A 13,150-nucleotide genomic window follows, 5' to 3' on the forward strand; every position below is an offset into this window, starting at 1 on the left:
GGTAAACCAAGACCATTAGGTAAACCAAGAGGCAGGGGGAAAAATACAGCATTTAGTACCTTCCCAGGTTCAACAGACTTTATATCACCCTTTCCTCACACTTTGAGTAAAAATGAGTTTTTTCTTCATGTAAAATCTGGAGAGTAGCTACTGTTCTTCAGGGAATAAGCAAAATGGAAATGCATAACTACTTGCTGATTACTCAGATTAACAACAATAAGTGAAGATACACACTTTAAGCTTGCTGACCTTCTATAAAAGTGATTTAGGCCCCAAAAGTAAATATCTAAGAAATCAGTGCCACAATTAACTTTAGTGAGTAAAAGTCCAACATTTAATAACGGAGGAAAAATTGTAGCTGCAATTTTGTACACTTCAGATTACACAGGAGGAAAAGCATCCCCTCAGAAACTAGTTTAATTTGGTTAAATCTTTAGAGAGAAAACTTAAAATTGTACTAAGAAAAAGTATGCCCACTAAAATCACATTTTAGGAGGTTGAAGGCACAAGAACTGCTAAATGAAAGTTTAGTACAACAGACATTTATTTTGTAAAAGTAAACAGGTATGAAACGTAAACCTTAATAAAGGGTGTTTCTGCATTTGATTAATGCCCACTGCATCAAAAATGAATTAAAAATTAAGAAAATAGCTTGAGGGAACAATGATATAAAAATCTCTGAACCTGAAAACATGCACTATTATCATTGGATGGTGAACACAAATATGAAGCAGATGAAACAAGTAGATTTCACATTGGCAATATGTGGGTTAGTTATTGTTGCCAATTTCATGACGACACTGCTAAACCAAGTGGAATGGCAGAAACAGCATGTTAGTGGTCAATTATGGCCATAGGAACAAACACTATTGAAAGAAGAAGGCTGTGCATGAAAAAGGAGGGGTATAAATTAAGCTACAGCAGCCAAATTCAGCATTTGACAAAAATATCAAGGAGAAAAATGTAATATCAAGTCAGATATGGACAAAAACGATGAGTGATTGAAGTCTCAACTTTGGCATTTCTCCAACTACCCACATACATTATGAAAACATTTTAGAGCTGCAGTTAGTACACAGAGCAAATATGGAACCTCAGTTCCATATTTGCTCTGTGTAAAAGGAGAAAACGATCACTTCTACACCCTACACCTTTTGCATTTATTTTAAACATCTAAACCCCTCACTCTCAGTTTAACAGTTTTGATACTTCTGTCCTTTTTCCCATTCCCAATAGGGCATACGGCACTTGGGACCCTAGCACCCCCACTTAATCCCTTGCTTTACTCATTACGCATGGCATCTGTTTTTCAATATACAGGCCTTGCTTCCTAGTAATTGTACAACAAGCTGCAGGGTTTTCCAGGTTAGAATGTGTTAATGGATAAGAACAAAATCTTTGGATTAAAGTCAAAATGCCCAAATGACAAAATGCATATGGATGACATGCCCCTTGTCTGATGCTGCCATTTTCCTATGAATAGCTCTAATCAGTACAGTTGCTTGTCCTTACTTAATACCAAAAAAATTTGCCTAGTGAAGTTCCATTGCATCCCATTTTATGTACTTGAACTTAACTTCCATGTTGCTTTTTTATGGGGTCATTCCATGTAAATAGGAACTTGCCATTAAGAATTATTTTACCAAAGAATGCATATACTCCATAATCAATCTGGTCATTTCATTGGAAATGACAGCTGCATATATACTTATAACATTAAAAGGTATTAGAAGTACTGTTCTTTCCAGTTTTGGAAGACTTCGAATTGGTGTTGGTCCTTTGATAATCCTTGTTATCTAGATCCTTTATACTATATTAATGTTTAACATGTGATGAATCTTGTACTCTTAAGATCGCAACACATCAGCTATTCATGCTCAGAAACAGGATCCACTCAGTTCAGAGGACCTACTCCCAAGTACTCATGCATCTGAGCAGCTGCACATGTACGATGAGTTACCAGGTACATCTAAGATATTAGAAACATGTGCTGAACAAGAACATAAGCAGTCTGGAATTCAAAGTGTAAACCTGCCCCCCCCTCCATATTACCTTTGAGTTAATTATGTATTTCCTTTTTCAGTAGTTTGAGAGAATCACAGACACCTGCATAATGTGTTTAGGGCTGAGGGTTATAATAAATAACTTACATGGCCTTCCTACAAACCTTTTCAGGGCCTTTCGTCTCAGCCTCTGTCAATAAAATACATCTTTAATACGTTTTCCAGTGGAAAAGATTTTATGGACATAACAATTAAATTGATTTAAAGCACGTTTTTAGATAGAGCACAAAGGGCTGCTGAGACATCTCAGACTATCTCTGCTAAAATGATGCATCCCAACTACAGTTTCTTCCAGTTCTTATATTTTACATATTGTTAATTATTTTAAAAGTGGGTTCAGCCACAGGATCTGTGAAACTGAAAGCCTCTTTTCCTGCTGCCCAGGCTGTCAGTTTCACAGACCCCACACTGGAACAGATGCGGGGTCTGTAAAACTGACAGCCCGGGCAGCAGGAGAAAGGGGCTGTCAGTTTCACAGACCCCACATTGGTTCCAGTGCGGGATCTGTGAAACTGTCAGCCTCTTTCTCCTGCTGTCAGAGCGGCATGAGAAAGGGGCTGTCAGTTTCACAGACCCCGCGCTGGAACTGGCACGGAGTCTGTGAAACTGACAGCCCCTTTCACCTGCTTCCTGGGCTGTCAGTTTTACAGACCCTGCATTGGTTCCAACATGGGGTCTGTGAAACTGATAGCATGGGCAGCAGGAAAAGAGGCTGTCAGTTTCACAGACCCCGTGCCGGTTTCACCTGGTGCGGGGTCTGACAAACTCCAAACAGGCTACGGAACAGCTGGAAAAATTCATTTGTTCCGTAAAAACGCGTTCCCACAGAACGCTTGTTTCGGTGCAAACAAACCAGCCATTCTGTACAGAATTTTGTTCGTTTTGTTTTGTTCGTTTCGTACCCATCTCTAGTCAGGAGTTAACAGTGTCTTCCAATCAGAATCCAAAATAGCACCGTGAAAGGCATTAGGATTCTAGGAGGAAAATACTCAGAGAGGGCATATTGAGGACTAGAGAGAGTCAGATCTTGATATAGCCAGAGTATCATGGGAGAGTGAGATGAATAACAGAAATCTGAGTGAAAGGAGAGAGAAGTGACTGTGACATCTAAGTCAGAAGAATAACATATCCAGTTTTATTTTTTGAAGAAAAACCATCCAACAACTTGAAATCAAAACACTTCATACACTAATAAAGGGTTTTCTTTTCACTCCAGAGTTATATGTGATTTCTGTATACCGGTCTCATCCTCACAGCCACATAGTCCCATGAAGGAGCCTAATGCTTGGGCAGGAAAAACATTCAGGAAAAAATTAGTTAACCAGATCGGAATTGTATTGCTGATAGCAGCATTTCCTACCCAGAGGGTGAAATAACAAGAGGGTTTAAGGCACTAAATCTAAACACATGATAGAAAGGGAGTCATGACATGCCGAGTTTCATAAAATGGGATGTAAAACTAAGCCAGAGAGCATTCAATATGAGCCATTCAAATAAAATGAGCAGTAACTAAAGCGGAGCTTAATTTTTGAAGTACAACAAACCAATGAGACAGAAGATTGCCCAATGTACAAGAAAAGGTAATGTTCTTCAACAAGCACTTTGCAAAAATGTAAAGTGCTTCTTGGAATCATGTTAGAAAAGATAGCTTACAGGGCTGCTCCTCTTGTCGGCTTGTTTCAGCTGGACTCTCAGAAATACTAGCAGTTTCTTCAGCAGTTTTTCCTCTATGCCATGTTGCCAAACAGTATGATTCTGAATGATCAGAGCAAGCCAGTTCCAAAATATCACACAGTGTATGGCAGAGGAGAGTCTTCTGCTCTTCTTCTGAAATGTTCAAAAGTCAGAACAACAGTTTTGACAGGATAGGTAGGGAAGTCATCTAGTAATATTCACTATTATTCTATCCAACCCAAAGTTCTCCAGTAGAACTCCCTGGAAGGTCCGAGGCAGCTTAGAACACACGTCAAAAAGTGGTGTCCTTTGCCCCAATCTAACTACTTGAGAGGCCACCTTTCAATCCAAGTTGCCTACTTTGAGACAGACATTTCTAGGACAATGAGAAAGCAAGGTACATGTACTAAGAAGTAGGTAGATAAGTCAGCCTTCTCCTTCCTTCACTCAGGTTTCTCTTGCTCTGCTTTCATACCTACTGACCCCTCCAGTTTCATGTGGCAAGGAAACAAGGAAAGAATTATCTGCATGAGCATCAAAATGTGCAAGACACAAAATATATGGGTGGGAAATGAGAAATACACAAAATAGCTGCTAAGATGTTTTTGGCTGTAAGTCAAGAACATTCCGACTGGCTTCAGTAGAATGATGTTCAGAATGCGTCACTTGAAGCTTACTACAGCCCATGTTAAATATGCTATTGAAAACAGAATATTTAAAGTCTATACAGTAGCATATTTACAGCTTATGTTTGTTACATATGAATTACTTCGGTTTAGAATCTGGCAGCTTTGGTTGATACCTGGGTGCCTCTTCCCGAGCCGCGCCAAGCCGAAGTGGAGGGGGGCGGGACCGGCAGCGGGTTAAATACCCGACTGCCGGACCAGAGGGGAACCCGCAGCCAGTCAGGCCCCGCCCCCCTCGTCCACCACCCGGGCCGCCCCTGATTGGGCGGCCGGGTTTGAACGGATTGGACGAGGGCCCGCCCGAGGCATGCTGGGCGAGCCCTCGAACATGGCGGCCGGCCCAGGCCCCGCGCTCCCCCCAGCCACCAGCAGCAAACAGGACTCCAGGTAAGTCTGAGGTCTCCGCTTCTGCCTTTCAAGGGAGAACTATACACATGTGGATAGTTTCTGCTGAAGCTCTGGACTCGCAAAGGTGGTAGGCAAGGTTACTTCAATTTCTTCCCTCTTATCCGTATAGACTATAGGGTTCCATGAGCCCCACCCTACTTTATCAAGTCCCAGGACAAGAAGCATTTATCCTAGTCCGGAACTCTAGCCACTACAGCACACTTGCTCTCATCAATTCCATGGGGGCGGGGGGGGGGAGAAATTGTCTAAGCAGAACAACCTGTACAAATAACACTTCTGCAAACTGCTTAATTCATGTCACGTTATTGCTTAGCATAAGACTTTTAGTGCTAGATTTCATATCCTCCATTTGTGAAGTCATTAGCAAATGCTGCAAGTAGTATACAAATAATTATTTAATTACTTTAAAAAAGCATTATACAGAATTACTCACTAGGAAGAGTGAGCTGTAGCTTTGCATAGCAAAATTTGCTGACAAGCACCATAACGAAGCTTTCTCGGGGAAATAGGCTTACCTTGACATTGTCTCCAGGTAGATTTTTCACATGTAAAAAGCTTCTTTAGAAGGAATGCCTTATATTAAAAAAACATATTGAAAAATCAGAAAAAAAATTCCTTCATTTTTTAAAAACACCTTTTCCCCAACACTTTTTAAAAACAAAACCCAATTACTGAAAATTAAATGGTATTTTTTGCCCTTCCTATCAATTGCTGAATAGCTTATAACATGCTCGACTATAACTGGCACTACAATACTACATACAAGAATGACACATGCTTGTAGACCACATTTCCAACATATGAAGCAACTGGCAGCTAATTGTGGATTGCATACCTGTCTCTTGCTCAAGGGTTTGAAATACTCCCTACTTCTACCATGATTTCAATGCTGTAGAATAGATAGCTTATATCTACAAGCGATTCTGATAAATTATGCATATGGTATTAAATGAACATTTCAGGCTGCCATAGCTCAGAAATATTAGCATTGGCAGCTTAGAAGCTAGAACTGTTTACACAGGGCTACTTAGTATAAATTTGATGAATATAATTCCACCCAATCATCCCTCCACCTCGTGCACCTTAGGTTATCGAGTAAGCCAAGAAGTAAAGGCAAACGCATGCAATCAAAAGATATACATAGTTTCTACAAGGCGTAGTTGCATTCACTTATTTAGAAAATTTATGTGCTTCTCCAGAGAACATGCTTGAGGCACCTCACAAGGTAAAACTTGACAAATCTTAATAGCATAAAAGTGAGGGAAAAAACAGCCATTACCTGAACAGGTGCTATAACCGCACAAGGGCCTCCTTCAAATTGTTCTAATGCAGTAGATTCTGACTCACTGAACACAAACCCTAGGAACGGGAAGCAAAACGGTTAGTTGGGTCCAAGAACCTATTACCACCAAAAGCCCCTTCATAATCAGATAACATCGCAGCGTACTATTTTCACTATTCCCTCTCTACCCAATAACCCCCAGCATTTAATTTAGTTCTTTTTACAGTGTCACTGCCTAGCACTGATGCTCTCAGGAAGCCACTCCAGACCCTTTTCCAGGTTGACAGTAGCTAATTTTTGCCTCCAGAGAGTCCATCTTGCTGCATCTACCTTCTGTTAAGTAGTAACAGCACAATGACAAGAGGATGGAGAACGACAGGTTTCATTTCAGTACCACTCCTTTTGGTAGTATGTAAGCCCAATGGCAAACCCTCCATGCAGCTGCATAACCAAAATGTCTTTTCCATTTTCTGCACCACTATTCTGGAATATTTCTGTAAGTTTTATTTGTTTCTCAAGTCTTCCTGAACAAACACAACTCTCTAGAATCTGCCTTGAAAGGCCATTTTGGCCTTACCCAAACTTTATGCCATGCAAGTAACAAATCCAGAGGCAAATCTTTTATTTTTAAAGCTGACATCCCACCTTTCTTCTTAAAGTCATCCTACCCACAAGTCCTTATGGTCTGATGTTGCAACACTCACTATCACTAGATTACATGGACTAGATTTAAGAGACAAGTATGAGAAAATGAAAGATGCAATCAAAGGCAAAAGTGTACATGAAGTGTTTTTAGGCAACAAAAGGCATACTCTCGAGCGGGCTGAAAAAGTGACATCTTTACATTGATACCCTAAACTCTCCTGCGAAGCGTTCCTCTCAACTGTAACCAGCTCTGTTCTACATTTTTGTGCTGAACTCTGTATTTCATAGGTCATTTGCAGTTCAGAAGAGAAGACTGTTTTGACACAAGGGGGGAACCAGAGTGAGCAGGGTGTACTCAAGTGTCACATTTGCTTAACTTTTCTAGTGGCTAAACAGGCCCATGAAACCAACCTAGAGCAAAACTGACACAAAGTTCATGCGTCATTTCAGTTTCTTATGTGTGAAGTGGTTTTATAAAATATAAAAAAAATCTTTAGGAGACCTGCATGGAAGCAGAAAACAAACACTGGCGCTATTCTAAAGGCTCAGGGCAAGTTAATATTAAATTATAAATGCTTAATAAAGGCTGGTGTATGTTCTTGAGTGACTCCATTCATTTTTTTACCAGTATGAGCAAAGATTTTCTTCCTTAATTATGGGTCACAATCCTGATTCAAAGTTGCAACAAGCTCAACAGCAACAACTCTCAAACAGCTATACAGAAGAGGCACCAAATGATACAAATATTAAACAAGGCTAAGACTGTGATAGATGTCTCAGTTATCTGTTGAATTAAGGAAGAAGAAGCACAGATTTTAAGAGTTCCTATTCCACTGGAGTTGCCTCAAAACAGAAACCTGAGTTTGAAACCAAAAATGAAAGAATAATGAGACACTGAAGTGTAAGGTTAAGAAGTGAAGAGTAAACATTCCACTAACTCAATAAAAGAACAAGAACAGTATACTTAAAATTGTACACGGCACGTATATGTAACAAACCAATTTTGTCTCCCACTATTTCACCTCATGTGAAAAGCACCAGCTATCCTTAGACAGGCTGAATTGCGACTGATAATAAAGCTCAAGACAAAGCATCCACCTGGATTGAATGGAGACCTGGACTTCCTGTCTCATTACCAATGCTGATTTCTCCACCCCCACTACTCCTCTGAATACCGCCACCCTATCCAATCATACCTGCCATTGTCATTCACCAGCTATTGTCATTCAGCATCTGAAATCACTCCACTCTCCAAGATATAAGGACAGATGGACTCACATTCTAGCTGTATTTGAAGAAGTCAGCTGTGACTCACAAAAGCTCATACCCTACCACAAGTTTTGTTAAGTCTTATAGGTGCTACTGAACTCTTGCTCTTTTCTACTGCTACAGACAGACTAACATGGCTACCCATCTTGATTTATTTTCCAAAGAGAATCTTCCATTTCCATTTATTGTTTCATAAAATTAACAGCAAATGGAGGTCACTGACAACACACTATTAGACAAACTTGGCAGTTTCAAAGCTGCAAATAATATTTTTTAGGTGTTTGTTCCTAGGAAGCATGAAAGAGATATATACATGTATATTTTGTTGATTTGTAAACAGAGGAAAGAATAAAACCACAAATACATATGATAAGGCTTATAAAAACCAAGCTTGAATTCATCTCTACAAGTCAAAAATCAAAGCTAAAGTTCTTGTTTACCTGCTTCCTCTCACATGGTGGAAGGGACATTGTTAATTCCGTATCAGATTGGAGCATACAAGTAATGCAACAGTAACAGTGAAACTGAGATCACACATTAGCAAATAACCACGTCTACAGCATATTATGTACAGTTCTTTGGGTCTCCAAAAATTACTGTGACAGCTTATGGGTTTTTTTCTCTTAATATAAGGGAAGTACATGATATACTGGGCTTTCTACATTTGAAGCCATGTTTGATTTGGGGTTTTTTTTCTCACCAAACCGAGTATTTTTCCATTCAAGTAATTTTTGCTAATTACATGGTGCACTCTTGAAATTTTGTTTATTAAGCATAAGACAAAATAAACATGTTAGCGCAGATCACACATTATTCTGAGCATCAATTCTGAGCATTCGTATTTTCCCCTGAAACACCCACATCACTGTCTACAACACACAACGTTAACCCCAAGTTGTAATTCAAAGTACTGACTATTTTGAGAAGTAGTTTGGTTGCAAGTGGAAGCAGATGTGGTTCTAATTTAGAACACTGAGGAAACCATGGTGGCATTCAACTGAAAGAGTTTGTCAGTATCCTTTCCCATAAAATATTTCCCCTTCAATTAACAGTATACATGTCTCGGCCTCACCACTATCATCTTCCATAGACTAGTTACTGCCAGTCTAACACTAAGCAAATAAATTGCAATACTGATCCTATGGAGGTTACATAATTTACCTGCATGATATAAAATGAATTCCTAAGAGTTTTAAATTAGAAACACATCTACTTCCATTTGCAAACAAAATAGTTGTATATAGTCAGTACTTTGAAATAAATAGTTTGGAATCTTGTCAGCCAAAGAGAAAGTAAAACAAACCATCACTGTTCCATCTTTTTTTTTGTCTTTCATTTATTGGCTATTATTTGAGACCATTTCAAATACCATCAAGGCCACAGTTCTTTCCGCTCTCAAGGCCATCTGGCTTAGACAAGACAGAAATTAAGTGTTTTTGTACAGATCCAAGACAGCAATCTTACCATATACCAAAAGGCTGCCCTCAGCATGAATGTGTGCACATACTATATAACCCAATGCACACCTAAATATGAAAAACTATCCCTGTAATCTCTATGATGCCCTCTCATAGAAATAAGCATAACCCCAGTGTACAAGAGACATATACCACCCTATTCAGGCCCACAAAACAAAGTATTCTGGACCCACGGCCTATTCTTTCCTTACAGATAGTTCACAACACAGTTAGAGGCTCCCTAAAAGAGAGACAGAAGGAGAAGCACAGAGAACACAAACAAAGTAGTGCTATAAAAGACACTGCTTATAAATGATGATGTAACTAAAGAACATCTAATGCCAATATTGAAGCATACATTCATACCTTTATAATGCAGAGGAAGTTAAAGAGAAAATAACGCAATGACAAGAGTAGTAACAATGGTGGAGACAAACCTCACAAAGGGGAGCAAAGACGCAAAAACATAGAAGCTAGGTTCACACAGACAGAAATGAAGACCACGCATATAACACACATGTCCTCAGTTTCCCCACAGTTACTATGCATGTGGAATATGAACATTTTCCAAATAGGTTTGTCATTGATCAAAACTACAAGAGCATCTTTTGCATTTGCTGAAATACATCAACCATGAGTGGGCTTGCGCTAATGGGACAAAGCTGCAGCACCCACTCAGACCAGGGAAGGGAATCAGTGTCTCTAGCTTGACAAGGCCGTATTCTTGACTGGCCAGAGGCTGACTTTATTCTTGGGCCCTTTTTTTACTAACCTTTCCATTGCAGAACAGTTATTTTGCTAATGGTAACTGCCATGTATGACAGCTTTCTGTAGGTAAAAGAGATGGAATGGCTGAAGATCTGTCAGAACAGCAATGACTACATCAGTGGCGATTCTCCTGTAGAATTGCCAGAGAGTTGTCTAGGTATGTTTGGTGATTTTAAGCAGTTGCTCTTGTAAAGTGTTTAAAATCATTTCTATGTTCAGATGTCACTGGACTGAGCCTGGAGCACTGATGCATTTATGGTTAGGCTATCTTAACCTTACCTTTGGCTTAATAAATATAGATTTTTTTTAAAAAAATTGTCATTTATAGTCCGACTTTCTCACGGAGATTGAAGGCAGATTACATAGTGTGAGATCAGTACAATCAGTGGCAAGGACAAGGGTAGGCATTTCCATACAGTGTCAAGGACATTTCCATAAACAATGCCATAGGGTAGATGAATACAAGTTTACAGAGCATTAGCAAGGATCCAGTACAGGGTTGAAGGATTGCTGAAACAGAACATAATCCACTCTAGGATAGACAGACAGCATGAAGCACAAGCAGTATATACGAGTACATATTCAAAGCAACAGATAATATGTAAGCCACATAATGGTGGAGCCCATGGTTCCCAACTCATTGGCAAAACATCCGAGACCCCCTCCCTACAATACCGCCCTCCTATCTGAGTAAAAAAGCCTTTTTGAATCATTCAGTTTTGCATTGTTTGTGGAAAGCCAAGAGCATGGGAGCTCTCCTGACCTCCTCAGGCAGGCTGTTCCATAGGGTAGGAGCAACCACAGAGAAGGCCCATGTATGGGTTGTAGTTGATTTTGCCCATGTGCAGGCTGGCACCTGCAAGAGACCCTGTTTGGATGAGCGAAGCTGCCATGGAGGGACATAGGGAGGGAGGCGGTTCTGTAGATATGTCAGGCCAAGGCAAATACAGAAGAGTAGCACTTTCTATTCACAGGATGCCTATGAACAACTCCTAAGGGCATGATCAGAACTGAGTGAAACACTAAAGACAAACTACAGTATTTGTCACATGGACCAACACAAAATTTCACGTGTGTGTGTGTGTGTGTGTGTGTGTGTGTGTGTCACTTTTCCTGTCCTCAACAGAGACATCACTCAGTTGATAGGGATTTGAATTTTATAACATCAAGTACATCACTGGCTGCTTGTGTTTTACGTTTTCGGAATCAGTACTAAGGACATCAGCACAATTTCCTTCTTCCAAGAACATAGCATATAAACTATTAGATCAGAAAAGCCATCTTAACTTGTAGTTTCTACATTTATTATTCATAAACAAGCTATTAACAAATACAGTTTTTTCCCAGCATACTTTCAATGTAAAATAACATAAAGGATATCCAGATCCCAAGCCTGACAAAGTTCTTAGTGAGGCTAGTTTTTACAGGGCCGGATCGACGGGGGGGGGGGGGCAGTCTGCCCCCAGCGACACCAAAGAGAGGGCGCCGGGCGCAGTTGCCAGCCCCGGGAGCGTGCCTGGGGAAAGGCGAACGGTGCGGGCAGCCTCCCAGCCACCCACGCTGCTGTTCGCTTTTCCCCAGGACAAGGGGCGCGTGGGCAAGCCAGCCGCCCCTTGTCCTGGGGAAAGGCAAAAGGCAGCGCGGGTGGGAGGCCACCGGCGCCGTTCGTCTTTCCCCAGGACAAGGGGCTCGCAGGCAAGCTGGCCGCCCCTTGTCCTGGGGAAAGGCAAAAGGCAGCACGGGTGGCTGGGAGGCTGCCTGTTCCGTTCGTCTTTCCCCAGGACAAGGGGCTCGCGGGCAAGCCGGCCGCCCCTTGTCCTGGGGAAAGGCAAAAGGTAGCGCGGGTGGCTGGGAGGCTGCCTGTGCCATTCGTCTTTCCCCAGGACAAGGGGCTCGCGGGCAAGCCGGCCGCCCCTTGTCCTGGGGAAAGGCAAAAGGCAGTGTGGGTGGCTGGGAGGCCGCCCACGCCGTTCGTCTTTACCCAGGAAATGGGGCGCGCGGGCAAGCCGGCCGCCCCTTGTCCTGCGGGGCAGGTGAACAGCTCAGCAGCGCCGGGACAGCCGGCTTGCCATGGGGGCGGGGGGGGCCCGCCCCAGCGTGATGACGTCATGGGAGTGACGTCATCTCGCAGCGCCAGGAGCGCGCGCGAGGAGCCTAACTACGGTTGCCCTGGCCGGTTGCAACTGTAGATCCAGCCCGGAGTTTTTAAGAACTGGAAAAAATATGCAGCAATTTCCTAATTGCCTGTGTAACTAAGTAGTGGGGATTTCCCCAGTCCTGTCAAAACAGAGAAACAGTATAACATGCAGCAAAGAATTGTAACAACCCAGCAGGAGTTGTTACAACCCAGCAGGAGCAAGTAACAATTGAAATATTCATCATAAAGGAGTCTTATAAACAGTTGTGAATTGCTTTATTACAAATAGCAACTATAGCAAACTATTGTCATAAATAATATTAATGAGTAAAATTATAATAATCATCATTACTTTCAAAAACAATAAAACATCTTTGGTAGGAATGACTCAATTTATCATGGGACCAGAGACAAATACATCAAAGCTCCATCTAAAGGAGAAAAATACATGTTGCAGAGTGCCTGACTCTTGCAAACCAAAGATGAGCTTCATAACTATATGTTGTAAAAGGCTTTCCCAACTGGGGGGATGGGGGTAGAGAGAATAATCTTTTAACATCTATCACTACTATAAACTGGGCACACACTTCCCTCAACAGAGAAACAGTGAGTTCTTAAGCACAGACAGCATATGAAGGGGATGATACATTTCATCTTAACCTGCAGTGCAGAAATGGAAGGGGGGGGGAATCTCTTATGCTTCAAGGGCCATTATAAGCAGGAACACAAATTATTTCATAATAATAAAAGTGTTTATTGCA

The 13,150-nt window shown here is 41.3% G+C and overlaps 2 protein-coding genes across 3 annotated transcripts in view; one reads left to right on the forward strand and one right to left on the reverse strand.

Moving 5' to 3' along the window:
- ACADL (acyl-CoA dehydrogenase long chain) overlaps nt 1-13,150 on the forward strand; it is a 305,888-nt gene that overhangs the window by 62,465 nt on the left and 230,273 nt on the right. The window lies entirely within an intron of this gene.
- The window catches only part of LOC129323709 (ubiquitin carboxyl-terminal hydrolase MINDY-3-like), a 42,128-nt gene that overhangs the window by 27,100 nt on the left and 1,878 nt on the right, over nt 1-13,150 (reverse strand). For both annotated transcript variants that reach the window (XM_054970307.1, XM_054970306.1), the window contains exons 3-5: nt 6,111-6,190; nt 5,347-5,404; nt 3,717-3,890 (exon numbers count right to left, since the gene is read on the reverse strand). In XM_054970307.1, the coding sequence (XP_054826282.1) occupies nt 3,717-3,890; nt 5,347-5,404; nt 6,111-6,190 (312 nt within the window). The remainder of the gene's footprint in view (nt 1-3,716; nt 3,891-5,346; nt 5,405-6,110; nt 6,191-13,150) is intronic.

This window comes from Eublepharis macularius, chromosome 2 (assembly GCF_028583425.1).
Source record: "Eublepharis macularius isolate TG4126 chromosome 2, MPM_Emac_v1.0, whole genome shotgun sequence".
Lineage (NCBI taxonomy): Eukaryota > Metazoa > Chordata > Lepidosauria > Squamata > Eublepharidae > Eublepharis > Eublepharis macularius.